General features: G+C 36.8%; 1 protein-coding gene across 1 annotated transcript in view; it reads right to left on the reverse strand.

Moving 5' to 3' along the window:
* The window catches only part of rap1gap2a (RAP1 GTPase activating protein 2a), an 85,110-nt gene that overhangs the window by 17,116 nt on the left and 46,315 nt on the right, over positions 1-21,679 (reverse strand). Inside the window, 5 exon segments of the mRNA XM_030152066.1 lie at positions 981-1,041; positions 1,043-1,203; positions 1,363-1,395; positions 2,905-2,937; positions 12,446-12,481. Of these exon segments, the coding sequence (XP_030007926.1) occupies positions 981-1,041; positions 1,043-1,203; positions 1,363-1,395; positions 2,905-2,937; positions 12,446-12,481 (324 nt within the window).

Raw genomic sequence — 21,679 nt, forward strand, 5'->3', positions numbered from 1 at the left:
AAATGTGGCCCACCAAAAGGTCCAGTTCGGCCCCTGGGATGTTTTTGCCGAGTGCAAAAATTCCAGTCTTGAATTGAATTAAGCAAAAAAAAAAAAAAAAAAAAAAAAAAAAAAAAAAAAAAAGCTTGAATTAAGGAAAAAATCTTGAATTAAGCCAAAAAAAAAATAAAAATCTTCAAATAAGTAAAAAAAAAAAAAAAATCTTCAATTAGCCAAAAAAAATCTCAAATTTGGCAAAAAATCTTCAATTAAGCCAAAAAAATTATTCAATTAAGTTAAAAAAAAATCTTCAGTTAAGCCAAAAAAAAACAAAACTTCAATTAAGTAAAAAAAAAAAAATCTTGAATTAAGCCCCCCCCAAAAAATCTTCAATTAAGTAAAAAAATCTTGAATTAAGCCAAAAGTCTAGAATTAACAACTTAATTTTTTTTTCTTTGTTTAAATACAAAAAGTAACATTAAATTATGAAAATATTTACAAACTATCCTGAAACAATTAAATACGAATAACCTGAACAAATATGAACAACCTGAAATGTCTAAAGAAAATTAAGCACAATTTTAACTATTTTTCTGCCTGTTACTAAGTGTTTAGTGTCTTTTTGTAGATCTGATCCATAATGCACATGTAGAAATGATAAGTTGGGGAATAATATTGTTAAATTGCACTAAATTTTCTTATGTTTTTTAATTTAAATTTAATTTTTTTCAGGGTTTTTTTTTTTGGATAGTTTATAAAAGTAAGTATTTTCATAATTTAATGTTTGTTTGTTTTTTACACTAAAACAAAGACAAAAATTTGGAGTTGTCATTATTTATATATTATTATGTTATTATTTTACTGGTCCGGCCCACTTCAGATCAAATTTAGCTGAATATGGCCCCTGAACTAAAATGAGTTTGAAACCCCTGATTTAGAGTCAAATACAATAATCATCCTTCTCTGACTGATCATATAATGCCTCTACGTATGCTACTAACCTTGCCGAGGAAGTGTTTGCGGTATGCGCGGGCTGTGCTGTTACATTCCAGCCGGTAACTGTGCCCCCCCGCCGGGACTCATGCCCTCTCTTCCCTCCTCTTCCTCACAGAAACTGGACTCTGAGGAGGAAGGGGTCCCCGCTGGTGCCTCCACATCCTCAATCCAGTAACCCCCAAACTGTGGTAGTATCACCTGTGGGTATGGGCCACCTTTCTCTAGGACCTAAGAGATCAGACAGGATGGAAGGGACAACAGCACAAAAAAAAAAAAAAGGAAACAAATAGTAGTGCTTGTATTATACATAGTTGGACACGTTCCTAAATAGCTGTAACACATTAAAAGAGTGTGAATAATGTGTATCTTGAGTGAGAAATGACTCACGTCTTCTATCCGTGGGTATGGGATGTAGTCATCCTGTATAGCAGAGAACACACCTCGTTAAAATGCAGAATTGGTGAACTTCATTGACAGTGATACACTTACATGCACAGCCACAAACACAGGAACAAAAGGGTGGGACAACGAATGCCAAATGAACTCTTGGGGCAATGATGCAACAGCCTGAAATGCACAGTCATCAGCAAAACATCAATGAGGGCGTGTCCCCCCGCTGATGATGTCAGAGCCTCAAGGTGTTTTTTTTTTTTTTTTTTTTTGATTCAGTAGCCCCTGGGGTTCGGGGGTGTTTAGACTCTGTAGTTGTTTGGCAGTCCGCTAGTGTAGCAACGGCTCTCATGACCTCTAATACTGCTGAGGCCGCTGAGAGCACTGCACTATGGACAAGCAGCCATTTACATTTTGCAGCGGCAGGAGTCAGGATACTGGCAGGCCAAAGAGGATCAATTGACAGTTGGACTTCATTCAAACTTATAATCAATCTAATGATGGTGATGATGGTGATGATGATGACTGTCTACTTGACATGCCCTGAAAAAAACAGGATCTACAGCAGGGGTGTCAAACTCATTTTGGTTTAGGGGCCATATTTAGCCCAGTTTGATCTCAAGCGGGCCAGGCTAGTAAAATAATGACTTAATAACCCATGAATAATGACAAATCCAAGTTTTTCTTTTTGTTTTAGTACAAAAACCCCCCAATTAAATTATGAAAATATTTACATTTTACAAAAAAGATGTGAATAACCTGAAAAAAACAGAAATTTCATATGAAAAATTAGTGCAATTTTAACAAAATTATACCTCAACTTATTATTTATACATGTACACGACACAATGTTACATAAACATTTGGTAACGGGCATAATATTGTTAAAAGTTTGGAGTTTGGAACTAAAATGTGAACAATTTCTACAGTATTACATCTCTTATTATTATTTACACAACTACAGATCACAGTGGATCCATAAATGCACAAAACATTTAGTAACAGGCAGAATATTCTTAAAATTGCACATTTTGGGTTGTTCATCTTTGTTTTATGTATGTTTTTATTTGCATTTTATTGTGAAAGAATAGTTTTGTAAATGTAAATATTTCCTCAGTGTAATGTTATTTTTTTCACTTAAATTTTTTTCCACATAATTTTTCACAAAGACAATTTGTCGTTGTCATTATTTATGGGTTATTGCGTTGTTATTTTTACTTGAGATCACATTGGTCTGTATGTGGAACCTGAACCAGAATGACTTTGACAGCCTGGACTGTTCAGGGTAACGTCTTGCTTTTTCATCCTGCGGGCCAGAATGGAACCTTTGGTGGGCCAGATTTGGCCCCCGGGCCGCATGTTTGACACCTGTGATCTACATGGCCATGTGAACCCAATCATAGGCTTACAGATAAGGCAAAAACTAAAACAACACAACTAATGAGGCACAAAAGAAGGAAAACATGCAGAGAAATGAAGGATATCGGAAGCACAAACTAATGAGATGTTCATAAGTGTGTGTTTGCCATCTGGTCACACCTTCCATTTTTTGGTCTCCTCAGCTTTAGGGACCTAATCAGTGTCCGTACGTAGCATGGGGACGGAAAAGCACAAGGGTCAAAAAGCAGTTTATTTTTGTGCATCGGAAACAGCGCTGCCAACATAACGATGCTTGTATTTAGACACTGTTGCCAGATGACAAGTGAAAGCATCACATATGCTGGCGCACTTGTCTTCACACGTACATATACACACAAACACGCACAACATGGCAAATACAGACTCTCTATGTCTTCATTGAGCTTCTTTTACACTGCAAAAATCTAAATCTTACCAAGTGTATTTTTCCCATTTCTAATCAAAATATCTCATCACACTTAAAATAAGGCACAATCACCTAAAGAGTGACTTTTGAGTGAGATATAAGAACTTATTTTTAGACAATAGAGCTTGAAAATCATATTTCAAGAAATCTTACCAAGATAATTTTCCCGTGTTCCATTGGCAGATTTTTTTTTATTTTTTTTTGCTTAATTCAATATTTTTTGGCTTAATTCAAGTAAAAACTCTGCCAATGGAACAAGTGAAAATTATCTTGGAGAGAGTTCTTGAAATAAGATTTTCAAGATCTATTGTCTAAAAATAAGTTCTTATACCACACTGAAAAGTTACTCTTTAGGTGATTGTCTTATTTTAAGTGTGATGAGATATTTTGATTAGTAATGAGAAAAAATACACTTGTTAAGATTTAGATTTTTGCAGTGTAGTCATTTGTCTTTGCTTTTTGTTGTTCATTCTGCTGTGTTTTGTGTATATGTGTAGATATGAAAAAGCCAATAGTTGACACAGAATAACCTGGCCCATTTCAGCAAAGGCTCAGTGAAAGAGCTTGTTTACATGATTGAGCGTGGAAGTATTGTATATTCATGTGCAATTCACAGCTCAGATGTGTACATAATGCTAGCAATCGTACCAAGAACAAAGCAATACAAGTTCACACACACACACACACACACACGTCTAACACTCAGTCTGATCTGTAGTGGTGTGTGTCGGAGTGCATATTGACAGAGCAGCTGTTACAGTCACAGAGGAGTTATTGTCAACAATATGAGCCTGATCACAAACCCACAGAGGCTTCAATATTTTCAGCTGTAAAGACATGAAGAGTGGACAAAGAACGATGATGTTAGAGAAGGAAGACGGAACAAAAGAAGAGAAGGAGTTCAGAAGCTGAGCGTGAGTGGCAGAGCTCAAGACAGCAGGTCGATGTCAGCTGCAGTTCAGAAAAGACGGATGAGGTGTACAGTTGCAGTGTATGTGTGTGTGTGTGTTTTATGGGACTATTTGATCATCCTGCTGCATTGACTGAATGTCATCCACCAGTATCACTATCCAAATAACTCAGCTCATGCATTCAGACAGTCCTGCTCCGTCACCTCAAGCTGTATTTTCTAACACCGCTCTGTCATTAAAGCTTCAGTGTGCAGTATTTTCCATAATAGCCTTTCAGCATATTCTGATTCAAGTGGCCTGAGCGAAAACTAGACTTCTGTACTTCAACTTGGCTCAGGATTTAGAAAATGTAGCTCAGAAAGGCAGAAAATTATTTGCAAAGACAAATCACGATGACTTCATCACAGAAGCAACGTGGCCACTCCTCTATGTGCGGCATTTAGCTTAACAACATGAAATGCATTGGCTGAGCCTATTTTCTACATACAGTCTACTCTCGTTATACCGCCAACTTCCGTTCACGGCCAAATTGGCGGTATAGCGAAAATGGCGTTACAACGGGTTGCGTCCATAATGTGCATGTCTTTACTATATGATGTCTATGCTGCCTCCGTTAACCCGTTCTAATTGCGTTTCTAAATAAATCTTGATTCTGTTATGTTGTAAGGGATCATTTAAAGTGGGGAAACATTTTAAGCATTATTATACCGTGTCGGGAAATGACACCCCATCATCTTGAGGCTTTGGCTTAATCCCACGTCCTCTTCCCGACATCCTGACCTACTGAGTGTTCTGCGATAAATGAACGGTGGCTGTTCCGTAGACCTACTCGTAGCTTGTCGCGATCAGCGTCCGGCGTGTTTGTCTCAGTGCATTGTTGAAATTTATGTGTACTCGATGGCAATCACGCTGGCGGTATAACGGTCGGGAAATCAATGGTATAAGTGTTGTTTGTGCATGGAACTGGGCTGGCGGATGGCGATAGGCGGAAATGGCGGTAGCTAATGGAATAATGCATTGGGGATTTTTGTGCAATGGTTTTGGTCGGCGGTGAGCGAAAATGGCGGTATAACGGCGGGTGGTTTAACGAGAGTAGACTGTATATTTTCTTTTTTTCTTTCTTTTCTTTTTCTTTTTTTTATACGCTTTTTTCCAAAGCGACTTACAGGGGAAAACCAATTAAATCACTCAATCAATCAAATTTTATTTATATAGCGCCAGATCACAAAAAAGTTATCTCTTGACATTTTATATATAGAGTTGGTCAAAACCAGACTCTAAGTCAATTTACAGAAACCCAACAGAATCCTCCAGGAGCAAACACTTGTGACTGGTGACAGTGGCGAGGAAAAACTTCCCTTTAACAGGCAGAAACCTCGAGCAGACCCAGACTCCTGGAGGATGGCCGTCTGCCTTGACCAGTTGGGGTTAAAGAGAGAGAGTAGAGAAGGGGAAAAAGAGAGAGCGATAGAGATAGAGACTGGGGGAGAGGGGGAGAAGGGGGGAGTAGGGGGAGACACATGGAGGCGGTTGAGGATAAGTGAGTGGTGATGATGAGGGCAGGGAAGAGGCCGGACCACCGCAGCAGGTCCAGAGATAATCGTGAAAGAATCTGTGGTTATCCTGGGAAAAACCTTATTAGAATATTTAAAATGGAATGTTTGAAAGTGCTAGGATAGGAGGTACTCTCGGAAGAGCTGGGTCTTCAGGAGCTTCTTGAAGATAGGCAGGGATGACTCTGTTCTTGTAGCACTTGGTAGAGCATTCCACCAACGTGGAACGACCCATGAAAAGAGCCTGGATTGTCTTGTACAAGGTCTGGGGACCACCAGACTACGTTCCCCAGATGAGCGGAGTGGTCGTGGGGCGACATAAGCTTTTATTAGTGCACCTAAGTAGACAGGAGCAGACCCACGGAGAATTTTGTAGGCTAGGATTAAAGATTTGAATTTGATGCGGGCAGCTATGGGTAGCCAGTGTAACTCAATGAGTAAGGGGGTGACATGTGCCCTTTTAGGCTGATTGAAGACCAGACGCGCTGCTGCATTCTGGACCATCTGTAGTGGTTTGACAACACAAGCTGGGAGGCCCGTTAGAAGAGCATTGCAGTAGTCAAGACAGGAGATAACCATAGTCTGCACCAGGAGCTGGGTGGCCTGTTCGGTTAGGTATGGCCTGATCTTTCTTAGGTTGAACAGAGTGAAACGGCATGATCGGGTGACAGAGGCAACATGATCCGTGAAGGTCAACTGATTATCAATCATGACTCCCAAGTTACGTACTACACTGGTAGGAGCCAGAGGTATGGAGTCAATAGTGATGGAGATGTCCTGCTGTATGGTTGGCTTAGCTGGGAAGACCAGCAGTTCAGTTTTGGACAGGTTCAGCTGAAGGTGATGGGCTTTCATCCATGCAGATATGTCAGAGAGACAATCTGAGATCCGCACTGAGACTGTGGAGTCATCAGGTGGGAATGACAGATAGAGCTGGGTATCATCAGCATAGCAATGATATGAGAAGCTGTGTGAGTGGATGATCTGACCGAGTGAGGTGGTGTATATGGCAAAAAGGAGGGGGCCCAACACAGAGCCTTGGGGGACCCCCGTGGTGAGGCGGTGAACTGCTGATGTGTGCCCTAGCCAGGACACACTGAAGGACCGACCAGTAAGGTAAGATTGAAACCAGGAGTGTGCGTGGCCTGTGATGCCCATGTTCCAGAGTATGGATAACAGGATATCATGATTGACAGTGTCAAATGCTGCTGATAAGTCCAGTAGAATGAGTACTGAAGACTTGGCTGCTGCTCTAGCCTCTTTCAAGGCTTCTGTCACAGACAACAGAGCCGTTTCAGTGGAGTGGCCGATTTTGAAGCCAGATTTTAACCCATAAAGACCCAAACAATGACTGGTAACAAAAACCATCTATTGATTTTAACTGTTTAATAGATGTTGATCCACTAATCCTATCAATACATGTAAATAATTGGTGTAAAATGCAGTTTGCCATCGTTTCATGGTCATCAGATATGACCCATTTGGACATTCAGAGACTCCGTAGTGAACGTAGAAACATCATCATTTCATTTCATTTATTAAGATCCCCATTAGCAACTGATGATTCAGTTGCTATTCTTCCTGGGGTCTCCTCTACATTACATTACAATTTTAAATTTTTACATTAATCTTACACCATTCACGCCCACACACACACAAACAGGACATACACAACAGCCCAATGCAATTAAAATAAATAAACAAACAAACAAAATAAGTGCTATACATTCGTACTCCTTCACCAAATAATAGCTGTCTGATACAAATGAGACAAACAAAATAAATGCTATTCATTTGTACTCCTACACCAAACAATAGCTTTCTGATACAAATCATGAAACATCTTTCAATATTAGCAATACTCATTCCATTTCATGCCTGTTGTGTAAACAAAAAGTTTTAATTTCTTTTGAAAACATTTTCTATTATTTTCCGACAACAAAAACCCTGGCAATCCATTCCATGTAACCATGGCCTGATAAAAAACAGTTCTCTGTAACTGATTTGTTCTTACTAAAGGCAGAGCACACCGTGTTTCAGTGGTTTGTCTTGTACAATAATTATGTTGATCAGCAAAAAATGACAGTTTTCTGTGAATAATTTCTCGAGTTTATGTTGCGATAATGTTACGAATAAATGATAATAAAGAATATTTCAATCTAGATTTTACAGTTAACCATGTCAAACTGTTGTGCATTGTGGTCATCTTCTACAACATTGATTCACCAGTAAAACCCATGGAGTTGGATCAATGACAGTGGATGGAAACACTGGGTTTATGTTCAGTTAATGATAGATTTGACTAAAAAAGTGACTTTTTCTTCAGTTTCCTCTGTTTTTGATATAATAATCATCAACTGTACTCTGAGCTGTTATGAACATCTACACGATTAGTCAATTAAATGTAGGAAAATCTATGATTTTCACTGAGAATACACAAAATACAGATGATAATATGTCAATAAATGGTGATAACTCGCTTAAGGAAGGTTAAATATCGAGAAAAATTCATTTGGGAACTGACAAAAATGTACAACTGGGTCCTTATGGGTTAAGGACAGGGAGCTTCATGCAAATTCTGTGTGTTTTTTCCCATCTGGAGCATTTACAAAAAATGATTAAAAATGACAAGAAAGAAAGATGAGGTACAAACTGTTCATCTACCTTTGCATTCTTTTCCTCTTACACTCACAATCAAGGTCAAAGTTAATAATGAATACGCAGTTTTACGGGGGAAAAAAATACTCATAATTTCATGGGAATACTTTCAGCAATTGATTAATAAACATCTGATGCACTTGTGAATGTTTACTGCTGCAGGGCAATGTGTGTGTGTGTGTGTGTGTGTGTGTGTAGGAGTGAGCTGAAAATTAATTACTGTACCCATGGTACCAAAGTATAATAAATTAAATGGTTTTCATCATCTTTTTGTGGGTTTTACAGATAATGTGAGGCAAAAAAGCCTTTTAAGAGTTTGACTGGGGAAAAATAGTCTAAAGTTAGTCACGGAGTGTGTCCGAAAGTAAAAAAAAAAACAAAAAAAAAACAAAACAAAAAAAACTATTCACATTTCCTACTCACTTTTTCTTGACCTTGTTAGAAAACATCATAAGGCTAAAGGAAAATGGAAAGGAGAAATACTGAGGAGGAAATGACATCACTGTGATGAGAGAAGTTGGTTGCTCTTACACTAGATGGACGTTAGCAATGGTAACGCTAAAATTATGTGAAGATAAACATAGAAACTTCCCCTGGATGTTCTTACTGTGCTGTTTAATGTAACTTCCTGTATATAAACATAGACATGGGGGTAAAAAATTGACTCCATTAACCCATTAAGACCCAGTGATACTTTAGTGGCAGTTTGCAAATAAACTTTTCTCTGTATTTAATGCTTTTTTATTCATTTATTACCATTTGTTTTAATATTATCTTCTTTATTTTGTGTTTTTTTCTGTGAAAATCAGATGCTTTCCTACATTGAATTTATTGATGATGTAGATCACAGGTGTCAAACATGCGGCCCGGGGGCCAAATCCGGCCCACCAAAGGGTCCAGTCCGGCCCTTGGGATGAATTTGTGAAATGCAAAAATTACACTAAAATATTAACAATCCTTTTAGTTCAGGTTCCACATTCAGACCAATTCAATCTCCAGTGGGCAGGACCAGTAAAATACTATCATAATAACATAGGAATAATGACAACTGCAAATATCTCTCTTTGTAAATGTAAATATTTTCATGTATTTACACGAAAACAAAGTATAATTTCGCAAAAAATGTGAAAAACCTGAACAAATATGAACAACCTGAAATTTCTTAAGAGAAATAAGTGTAATTTTAACAATATTCTGCCTGTTAATAAATGTTTTGTGTGTTTGTAAGTTATAATGTACACGTGTAAATGATAAACTGAGGCAGAGTATTGTTAAAATTACACTTATTTTTTTCATTTTGTTCATGTTATTCATATCTTTTGAAAGGATAGTTTATAGATGTAAACCTTTTCATAATATAAATGTACTCTTTTCATTCTAAAACAGAGAAAAGTTTGGAATTGACATTATTTATATATTTTTATGTTATTATTTTACTGGTTCGGCCCACTTCGGATCAAATTTAGCTGAATGTGGCCCCTGAACTAAAATGAGTTTGACACCCCTGATGTAGATGTTCATAAAAGCCCAGTGTAAAGTTGAGGGTTATTATATCAGAAACAGAGGAAACTGAATAAGTGACATTTTCAGCAAAGATATCAATAACTGAACATAAAAACGAGCATTTCCATCTACTATTATTGACCAAACTTCATTGGTTTTACTGGTGAATTAATGTTGTAGAAGATGTCGGTGTTTCCACGTTCACTGCGGAGCCTTTGAGCGTCCAAATGGGTCATATCTGATGACCATGAAAAGATGATGAACTGCATTTATACCAATTATTGACATGTATTGATAGAATTAGAGGATCAACAGGTATTAAATATTGTACATCAGTAGATGAGTTTGGTCACCAGAGGATGTTTGGGTCTTTATGGGTTAATAAGGTTGAACAAGAAATAAGCCTAAATAAAGGATAACTCTTCACTACCAGACAGTCACACTCATCCTGTCACTTCCTTTTTGTTAATATGGTTCCTGAATCTGCAAACAAATACTAAATCTATGCAAAATAAGAATGAAGATATAAGTTATGTCTATAAGTCTATTAGCCTACATGTGGTCATTCTTAAGTTTACTTGCTGACTTAAACATCACCTGCTGACATTTATAATAACATTTTAACCCACAAATACACTTTCTTTAAACTGACTCCACTGCATTTCTCTTCCTTTTGAAGATCCAGTTCACTGTTTACATTTTATTAAAAAATTTTTCACTGAAGGAGCCAAAAACTAATCAATGACGTGAACTATAGGCTGTGAAGATCTAAGTCATCCAAACAAAACACATGTTCTGCTGAATTAACTTTACATTTTACTCTAACTGTTTAAAGTGTAAATGACATGAGCATATAAAGACATTTGTGGCGTAAGATGATGTCTGTCACGTTGATTGTTTGTTTTCATGAATGGTCCAGTGTAGGGATGTAACGATTACCGGTATAATGATAAACCGCGGTAAAATTGCAGACGGTTAGTATTACCGTTTAAATTCTAATTATCATGATAACCGTGTTTGATTACCAAACTTTTAGGGGGAAAAAAAACCCATGTAACAATATGCTTTTATGTCAAATATTTGAGTATAGTTTTAATTTATTACAATTTTAATTTTATATACCTAATATCTGGAACCAATATTCACTTTTAAAGTCTTTGAAAAGGTTTGTTAAGCATCTTTGTGTTATTTATGCAATAAAGTATATACATTTTTCAAATGGAATTTTCTATTTTTTTGTGTTTTCTGGCCTTTTATGTTGATATAGTAGGTTAAAGTGAACAAAATAATAGGCAGATTATATAGATGAAGTTGTGCTGAAAAAAAAAAAGATACCAAGCATGAGTATAGTAAACATTTCTTTATATAGTATATAAAGGCTAAATGAAAAGTACTGAAAAATGGCCAAAAAAGGCTCAGACCCCTAAGGGTTAATACTTGAACATTTCTTCCAACAGAAAGTACATTGTGCCAGTTATTATTATTATTTATTTTTTTCAAAATACAACTTGGTTAAAATCATTTCAGTGTGTGTATAAGTACTTTTTGAACATTTTGAGCACTATTTCAATAATACCGCGATAATAATGATAACCGTGATAATTTTGGTCACAATAACCATGATATGAAATTTTCATATCGTTACATCCCTAGTCCAGTGTATCTTATACTAAAGGAGACACTAAAGGAAGCATTAAAGCCTCTTTTCTTCACATGTAGAGAATTTGGACCGCTCTTATCATGGCCGACACTCAAATACTTCCAGGTCATTTCACTCAGTCTAAAAGGACTATTGGGACGCATCAATGCAGGTATTTTTCAAGCAAGTCTGATTCTAGATTTGTTTAAATACAGTTGGTAGTGTTCATTTTTAACAGTCTGTGTGTGAATCGTGGAACAGGAACATTTTAACAGTGAAGGATTTCTACAAAAAAAAAAAAAAAAAACACTTCTCTCTCTTTGCATCTTCCTTCAGCTCTCTCTTTGGCCTCCTCCATTTCTCTTCCTACCTCCTTCCTCCTCCTCCTCCTCCTCCTCCTCCTCCTCCTTTCCCTTTTTATATTCCCATCTGTCCTCCAACTACTCAAAGCCCATGCCCCCAGGGGCCTGTGGAGGGCACAAAGTGGTCTCATGAAGAGAGAAAGCACGAACAAGAAACAGAGAAAGAGAGAGAGGGACTCTTCAGAAGAAGGAAAAAAAAAAAATCAATGAATTCCATACAGAAAAGTAGAAAATAGTCATAGCAATCCAGTTTTTTCCAGTGCCATTCTCCTCTGCCCCCAGCGTACCCATTATCCAATCTGAGCAACAGATTGAACCCAGCGGGCTGGCCTACACTGATTGAATCATCAACGTCTGTCTCATCCATGTTAAATTTGGTTGTGGTCAGAGACAAAGGCAAAGAAAGAAGCAGAAAGGACATGGAGTAACTCACGGTCATCTTCCATTGAAACTTTTTCCAGTCGTGAGAAAATAGTCTGTTAGTACAGATTTCTACTCCACATAGGTGAGTGCTGCCCAGTGGTGCATGTTACAAAATCAGTCTGAGAGATGAAGAGAGAACTGATGGAGGAAGTACAGAGATGCAGTAAAAGGTATAACATCCAGAAAAGAGGAAATAATGAATTTACCTGCATCCTCTCCAGCATATCGAAGAACTCGGCAGACTGAAACAGTAACAGAGGTTGATTAGAAAACAGGAACTTTGACCTTCACAGCACCAAACAATGAACAGCAAAGTTCATTACAACAGCTCATTCATCACATTTCTGTCAACTCCAATTTGCACCTCATAAAAGTGTCATGGCACTTAATGAAAATCTCCCAAACGCCCTAATCTGAAGGCCTTACGTCTGTACCGTCTACAGTCGAACGCTGAAGTTTTTGCAGTGAGTTCACCGTGTACGACTCATGCCTGCGGTGTAAAGTTTCAGCGAAGCAGGGCAGGGCAGGGCAGGGCAGATGAGACACTTTCCCAACAGCCTCTCACACCCTCGTGCGCTCACACTGATAAGAACCCACTTCCTCAAACAGCAACACACAGCAACACACTCCCACAAACACATGCATCCTTGAGTGCGTTCACACGTCCTTGTCCCTGGGGTTTCCACTTTGTCGCATAAACAAGCTGTGAGGGTGATAATGGTCTACAAGCTTTGTGTCTCGTGTGCATAGTAGGTCACTGTGCTCAGATTATTGCAGAGATATAAGGTAAATAAAGGTAGTGCATACATGGTGGTTTAGGTTGCACACATATACAATGCAGAGAAATCAACAAAGTTACAAAATTAGAACTGCAGTTCCTGAATACAGCTCAGGAATTAAAGAAAAAAAAAACAAACATTCTACTCCACATGTGTCTAATATGCGGCCCGGGGGCCAAATCCGGCCCACCAAAGGGTCCAGTCTGGCCCCTGGGATGAATTTGTAAAATGCAAAAATTACATTTTACGTCAGGGACCACAAACAGAACAATTAAATCTCCAGTGGTCGGATCAGTAAAATACTATCAAAATAACCTATAAATACTCACAACTCCAAATTTTTCCCTATGTAAATGTAAACATTTTCATATCATTTTACTGTATTTACACTAAAACAACCTAAATTTTAACAAAAACACAAACAACCTCAACAAATATGAACATTTTGAAATGTGTGAAGTGTAATTTTAACAATATTCTGCCCGTTATTAAATGTTTTGTGTATTTGTTGATCCACTGTGATCTGAACGTTGTAATTTACATGTGCAAATGATAAACTGAGACATAATATTGTTAAAATTACACTTAGTTTTCTTAAGAAATTTTCATTTGTTCATGTTATTCACAGTGTTTTAAAGGATAGTTGGTAAATGTTAACATTTTCATTGCGCAATTTTACTTTTTGTGCTCTAAAACATGGAGGAAAGTTTGGAGTTGATATTATTTATATATTACTATGTTATTATTTCACTGGTCTGGCCCACTGCAGATCAAATTTGGCTTAATGTGGCCCCTAAAGTAAAATGAGTTTGACACCCCTGATCTACACTGTAAAGGTGGACTGTAAGTGTTTCACAATAAAGGTTCTTTAATGTTTCCTTCAGGAACTACAGGAATGAGTCGTGGAAACTTCATGCTGTGGATTTTTCAAGACTTCAATCTCCACTCTTGATATTTTAACAGATTTTTAAAAAGAGGTTATATGTAGTATTGACATCCCAAACTCTCAACAACAGGGGGAAATCATGTACAGATCACGCATAGTTCTACCGAAACCAAGAATGAATCAACACTATGTAACCACAGACTGTATCACTCACTGAATAAAGTACAAAGTTTGTTGTTTACACACATCTGCATTATGATATCATCAAGTTTCCTTCACATCGCTGGTTATTTTTATATTCGCTTAAAATAACACTGTCTTATAATCTTCACTTGGTGCATCAGCTGATAGTTTACATTATAGCTCTGTTAGCTTAGCTCTGTTTTTAGACAGAAAACAACCACAGTAAAACAACAAATCACCTTTGTTTTCTGTACAGTTTGTGTTGTCAGTAGCTGCACTAAAGATCTGTTTGGAATTAAACCAAGAAGGTCAGAACTGTCAAAGTTTAGTCTGAACCGTGAATCAACAAATGATTAACTTAGCAAAGATAATAATATCATATAATGACTCACTACCTTCATAAGCCTCATAATTGAACTCATTCATGTAGAAGATATGCTGACATTTCAGCATCATACCAAGGTTATAGTTAACAAAAACTAACAAATTGACAAAAACTAGAATTGAATTTTTTTTTCCGTTAACTGAAATAAATAAAAACTAGAATTAAAAAAGAGAAAAAAACGATAACTAACTGAAACTGTATTGTGTGCTTACAAAACTAACTAAAACGTATAAAAATTATGGATTAAATTCCTTTCGTTTTTGTCTTTGTAATGTCGGATTGATATGAAATCACTTTATTTCACTCGAGCAATTTCAGCTTTAGCTTGTCGTCACTTAGAGTCGGCTTCTCGTCCTCACTCTACCTGCAACATGGAGACTAAAGTTGGGAGAAAGCAGCAGAGTCCTGTATGAGATTTATGTGAATATGACGGCGAGGAAGATGAAATATATGAAAAAACAAAAACTAATACTACAACTAAACTAAAACTAAGCATTTAGAAAAGAAAAAAAAACTAATAAAAAGTAGCAAACCTGCTCTAAAACTAATTCAAACGAACCGGATTTGAGAAAAAAAAAGTCAAAACTAAACTAAACTAAACTAAATAAAACTAAACTATAATGGAAAAATCCCAAACTATTACATCCTTGCATTAAACTCCATTCTCTTTCTTTCGAGCTGTGCCCAGTGGTGTGAAACAATAACAGTTCTTCAAGCTTTTATCACTTTGTCACTTTTTTGTCTCTGAAAGTTGTTTTTTAGGGGCTTTCATCCCATTTTGTCACTTTCAGACACTTTGGTCAAAAGCCCTGTGGTATTAGTTTTCGTCACTATGGTAGACCTGCAGTGACTCTCTACTCCCTCTAGTGGTCACAGAGATCAGTAAGTACGTTCATATCTACAATCCAATACACTGACATCTTTGACATAACTTATTCTAAATATTCATATTTCATTCATTCATACATTTATTTGTTTCGAGCAGAAGAAAAAAACAAAACTTTTACATGTACAAAGAACTAATAGCAGAGTAAATACAGTAATAAATAGAGGTGATTAAGACAATATAGCAATTGCCATGTACATTAGTAAGAAAAAAATAAATCCAATGCGTATTGCTCAAAAAGGAGTGATAATTTAATGATAATTTAAGGCACATGTGTCAAACATGCGGCCCGGGGGCCAAATCCGGCCCGCCAAAGGGTCCAATCTGGCCCCTGGGATGAATTTGTGAAATGCAAAACTTACACTGAAGATATTAACAATCAAAGATGTTAGAATCATTTCAGGTCAATTCAGTCTAAAGTGGATCTGACCAGTAAAATACTATCATAATAAACTATAAATAATGAAATTTGTCTCTTTGTTTAGCGTAAAAAAAAAGGAAAATTACACAAAAATGTTCACATTTACAGACTAGCCTTTTACAAAAAATGTGAATATCTGAAATGTCTTAAGAGAAGTATGTGGAATTTTAATAATATTCTCCCTGTTATTCAATGTTTTGTGTATTTGTAGATCCACTGTGATCTCTAAGTTGTGATTCACATGTATAAATGATAAACTAAGGTGTATTATTGTTAACATTGCGCTTATCTTACTAAAGAATTTTCAGGTTGTTCATATTTGTTCATGTTATGTTCAAGTACAATTCGTAGATGTAAACATTTTTATTACAGAATTTATTTTTTCACTCAAAAGTTCTTATCCTATTACACTGGTCAACAACAAATTTATTGTTTAAGTTTTTTGGGCTGATTTAGGATAATTTTGGTGTGCTGAATCCAAAAATCACATTAATTTTGCTCAATCAGGTCAACTTTCTGAACTATGCTACATATTGGCTTTTTAACATTTTTGCTTACATTTATGGGCATTTTCACATCATATGATACAAAATTCTTTCATATTTCTTGCAATAAATGAGTTCTGAAGATTTTACTTTTGCCAATTTATGATTAATGTTTTTTTTAATATTACAGGTGAATGAAATGGCTTCGACTAGAAGATCTTGCAAAAATAAGCCTGACGTATTCTGCTACATCTGCAGTGAATACACCATTGTACCTAACAGGAATCAAGTCACAAGTTTCATAAAGTATGCTTACCAATCTTATTTTGATATTAAACTTGGTGACCAAGATAAAGTTTACAAAAATGTAATCAATTTTGTGAGAAGATCAAATTTTTCAAAATCAAATTAGCAAAAAAACCTGACCTGATTGAGAAAAACAGATGTCATTTTTAGATTTAGCGGTGCAAAATGGTCCTAATTCAGTTGAAAAAACCTAGACAACTTGCAAAAAATAGTTTTTTGTAACCCAGTGTTATTTGTATTATTTCACTGGTCCGGCCCACTTTAGATCATATTAGGCTGTATGTGGCCCCTGAACTAACATGAGTTTGACACCCCTGATTTAAGGAATCTGTTTGATATTTATAAGCAGAAATACAACATATAACCCTTTATAAGTCTTTTTAATTCATCTGTAGTTTGGCTTTACACTTGAACTTAATGTGAATTTGTGGGAGACTTCAGTGAATGAATTATTGGGCGAGCATTGTTCTCTCCCAGTGTGAGTCTCTGCGCTCACCTCACAAATAGGTCAGCATAGCATTTTAAGTATGTGTGTATCAGGGAAGTCTATAACAACAGCTGGAAACCCAACAGTGTTTATTTGTATTCATGTGGCTTTGAGAGTGTATTGATTAGAGATGGGTCTTTTGTCTGTATGCAGTGTTTTCTTCTCCACTCAGATAATGCTTTTTTTTCTTCAGTTTACACTTTTGACACCACATACCTGCGCTGAAACACTAAAAAATATGCTGCACTGCACGTACAGCATAGTGCAATGAAATACAAAAGAACAGGATCCGGGAAATAAACACCTTACCAATGAACCGCAGCTGGAAAGGTATTTATCTGCTGCTGGTTTACATCAGTTTGAATGACTGCACCTACACTGGTCATCTGCAGGTGAAAATCTATCATGACTGAGGGAACGATACACACCTACACACAAATACACACACATATCGAGCTTATCACACAGGCATGTGCTCCCACGTACCTGCCCATGATGGCAGCGGAACACTTTAAAAGACTATTAACCACAGCACTTAAAAAGACACATAAATCCAGCTTGTCCAGCAATAACTGACAGGACTGTACATTCAATTATAAGCTATAACCCTTAGAATGACCAGAGCAAGGACAAAACACTGCTATTAGTCTAAAATAGGACCTGAACGTCTGTCCTTGCACTTTGGTCTCTTTTATCTCTTTGCTTCTCTTTGCTAAATTGTTCTCTTCTTTTATCCCCTGTCCTGTTTGCCTTTTCTTTTGCCTATGTTTGTATTTCAGTCTCTTGCTGTCTTTCTTCAGCTTTTCTCCTCTGCTCTCTCCTTCAATCTCTCCAGCCCAGCAACAACATCTGCATCTCTTATCTCCCATGGCAACACACTCAGATTAGACTCGGCTGCCTGCCCGACTGAGAGAATTTACGCATATTCATGTAAAGTCATGAACATGAGCAGACATACATTGACAGCAGTGATGCAATGTCACAGTCTCATCAGTTGAACTTGAAAATTAAAGGAACATTGCTGATCGCAATGCAGCGGTTTTAAGATTCAGATCGAAAAGATTTGACATTATCATGAACAGCCTGCTTGTGTATCTGTCTTTACTAATGGATCTGTCTTTATTTATTCACAATTAAATGATTAGTGAAATAGACAAAGAGCAACATAGTAGTAAGTAAGTACTTTTTTTTTTTTTTTTTTAAATTACAGCAGTTTTAGATTGATGGAAAAAACGATGTGCACATTATATGCAATAACACCTACCTCATTCCAGCTCTCACATGCAATATTATATGAAAAATACACTACATATTTTCATTTCCTGTTTCTATGCATATGACGATGAATTTGTTATTCACTCCTTTGACAAAGTAAAAAAAAAAGTGTTAAGTTTAAAAGCATTTAGGAAAATTTAATTGAGATGGTAGATATGTTTTTGTTGATTTTTTTTTTTTTTTTTTTTTTATGGTGTGAATGCTCGATGTTGTACACTTTTACTTTAAAGGTGCTGGAGACTTTCGTGACCAATTTTTCATCAAATCTGTAAAACCTCAGTCATAGCCTAAGTATCACGAATCTGTAGGTCTTTCTGTGATTACTCACCCGAATCTCTTGCGTTACGGTGAACAATTTCAAAGTGCCATCCACCATAAACAAACTGTGTGTTTACAAACCGACCCGGGACGTCACTCGGGCATCTTCGGAATTTTGTTGCAATGTGCATTGTGGGAAACGGAGGTTCGCGCAGCCACCTGACAGCGGTAGCAGCAGCGCAACCATATGGTAGTATATTGATGAAACAAACACGCGGACACGGCTGGAGGAATATGCATAGAAGGAAGGGAGTTCCTGCTGTTTCCGATCGTGTCTGTTCCAGCTGTCACTATAAGGTGGCTGCGCGAACCGGCGTATCCCACAGTGCACGTCGCGACAAAATTCCGAAGATGCCCGAGTGACCTCCTGGCTCATTTGTAAACACATGGACTGTTTATGGTGGATGGCACTTTGAAATCGTTCACCATAATGCAAGAGATTCGGGTGAGTAATCACAGAAAGACAGATTCATGATACTTAGGCTATGACTGATGTTTTACAGATCTGATGAAAAATTGCTCATGAAAGTCTCCAGCACCTTTAACGTAAGCATTGTATCAGGTGAAAAGGATAAGCAAAAAAATAAGCTTTTGCCTCTAGCCTATTCCTTTTTTGGTTTTTCTGTTTATTATAATTATTGTAGTAAGTGCAATGATTAATATACAAACCAAAAATAAATTCATTCATTCATAATGTTTACAGTGTGTTTATATTCGTCAATGAAATAGTTAGTTTTTTGATAATACTATTTGACTAGTTCTTTATTTATACTTTTCACACATCAGTTGCAGCATTCATAATTTATTTGTTATATTAATCTATTTTATTTTTAATAGAGTTCAAGACTGTTTTTTATTTGGCTTTTTTACTCCAATAGAGCCCTGCACAAGAATTCCTGTGTGCTGCAACTGTTTGTTTGGCAAATAAAATCTTAAATGTTGAATCTACAGTCAGCTATTCTTGCTTTTGTGTATGTTAGCCTTTTAATTGTTTGTTCTGTGTTGATGTGCTGATATCTGGTTAAGATTACTGTCAGTGTTTGAGGCGATTGACCTTTTCTCGCTAGTTGTGATTGACTCTCCAACATTGTGGCCCCAACATACAGCCTTGATCCTAAGTGGATTAGGGAACAAAAAGTGCTGTGTTTTGACAGTGAAAAAGAAAATGTAGATAACAGACCTCATGCAAGAATATTTGCATATTTAAATTTGAAGTTTCTTCCTTTTTTTAGTGTGTTGGGCCCAGACGAGTGTGCCTTAACTTGTCAAATCCTTGTTACAGTCTATTCTCGTTAAACCGCCCGCTGTTATACCGCCATTTTCGCTCACCGCCGACCAAAACCATTGCACAAAAATCCCCAATGCATTATTCCATTAGCTACCGCCATTTCTGCCTATCGCCATCCGCCAGCCCAGTTCCATCCACAAACAACACTTATACCATTGATTTCCCGACCATTATACCGCCAGCGTGATTGCCATCGAGTACACATAAATTTCAACAATGCACTGAGACAAACACGCCGGACGCTGATCGCGACAAGCTACGAGTAGGTCTACGGAACAGCCACCGTTCATTTATCGCAGAACACTCAGTAGGTCAGGATGTCGGGAAGAGGACGTGGGATTAAGCCAAAGCCTCAAGATGATGGGGTGTCATTTCCCGACACGGTATAATAATGCTTAAAATGTTTCCCCACTTTAAATGATCCCTTACAACATAACAGAATCAAGATTTATTTAGAAACGCAATTAGAACGGGTTAACGGAGGCAGCATAGACAGCATATACTAAAGACATGCACATTATGGACGCAACCCGTTGTAACGCCATTTTCGCTATACCGCCAATTTGGCCGTGAACGGAAGTTGGCGGTATAACGAGAGTAGACTGTATTTCCTAAAATTGTGTAAATGTCCTGAATAAACATGTTTTACTGGTATGAGGTTCTTTTTATTTGACAGAAAAAGAAGAAAGTCAACAAATTAAGAACTGTATGAGGCTTTCACACTAAAGTAGTACCACAAAGTAATTATTCCTACAACAGGTCTGGACTACTTTGTGTTCGCACCTGAAAGAAGATAAAAGACCTCAAAACATGCATAAAGAATGAATGTGTCCAGTTCAAAATCACAGTATTTGAGAATAAATATATCAGTAAAAGAGATTCTTTCATTAGGTTCATTGTTTAATTTCATGTTTCATGTCACTGTATCTTTGATAAACATGATATTGTCTTACTGTGACAAGAGTTAGATCTATAAATTAGCCAACAAACCCTCTCCTGGTCCAATTAAATTAAATTAAACCTGATCAGACCTCTCAGCTACCAGAATCAGATTCACAGAACCACAGTGTCCTTACAGCATAGCATTACTACTGTCAGACCTGGTACACCAGCAGATATTTACACTGACAAACATCTGCTATTTCACTCGCACTGTTCTAGCTTAGTCCCTGAGGTATGAAATATTGTTGTGAAATATTGCAAATCTGCCATAAATAACACTAAACACAGAGACAGTATCTGGACATCAGTGCAGTCATGAATGTGGGAACACTCCACAGTAAGTCTGCACAGATTGATGACTATGAAACTCATAAAATATATTTTTATTCAGAATTTTAATGTAAAACTGGATCCCATTTGTCAGTCAGAGGTGGGTATGTAATGAAATACCAATACTTTGTTACTGTATTTTTTTCTTTTACCAAAAATATCTATACTTTGTCCTCATTAAATGCTCAAACAGGCTTGTTTGTTTTGTTTTAATGCAACTAAAAGGAGCCTTTTTTTTTCATCATTGCATGCCTTTGCAGTATCAAGACCAAACAGTAGATAGAAATACAATTGCTTCGTGCATCCGTTAGTGCGTAACATAAACGACAAACATAACAAACTGAAACAGACAACAGGGGAAACCTTACCTTTCCAAACTGATTTGTACTTTTAAGCAAAGCAAATGTGGATTGTTTTCAATATAGTATTTTTTGTTTATTTTATTTATTTGAAATGATGTTTTTACAAG

The sequence above is a fragment of the Sphaeramia orbicularis genome, chromosome 13 (genome assembly GCF_902148855.1).
Source record: "Sphaeramia orbicularis chromosome 13, fSphaOr1.1, whole genome shotgun sequence".
In the NCBI taxonomy this organism is placed as follows: domain Eukaryota; kingdom Metazoa; phylum Chordata; class Actinopteri; order Kurtiformes; family Apogonidae; genus Sphaeramia; species Sphaeramia orbicularis.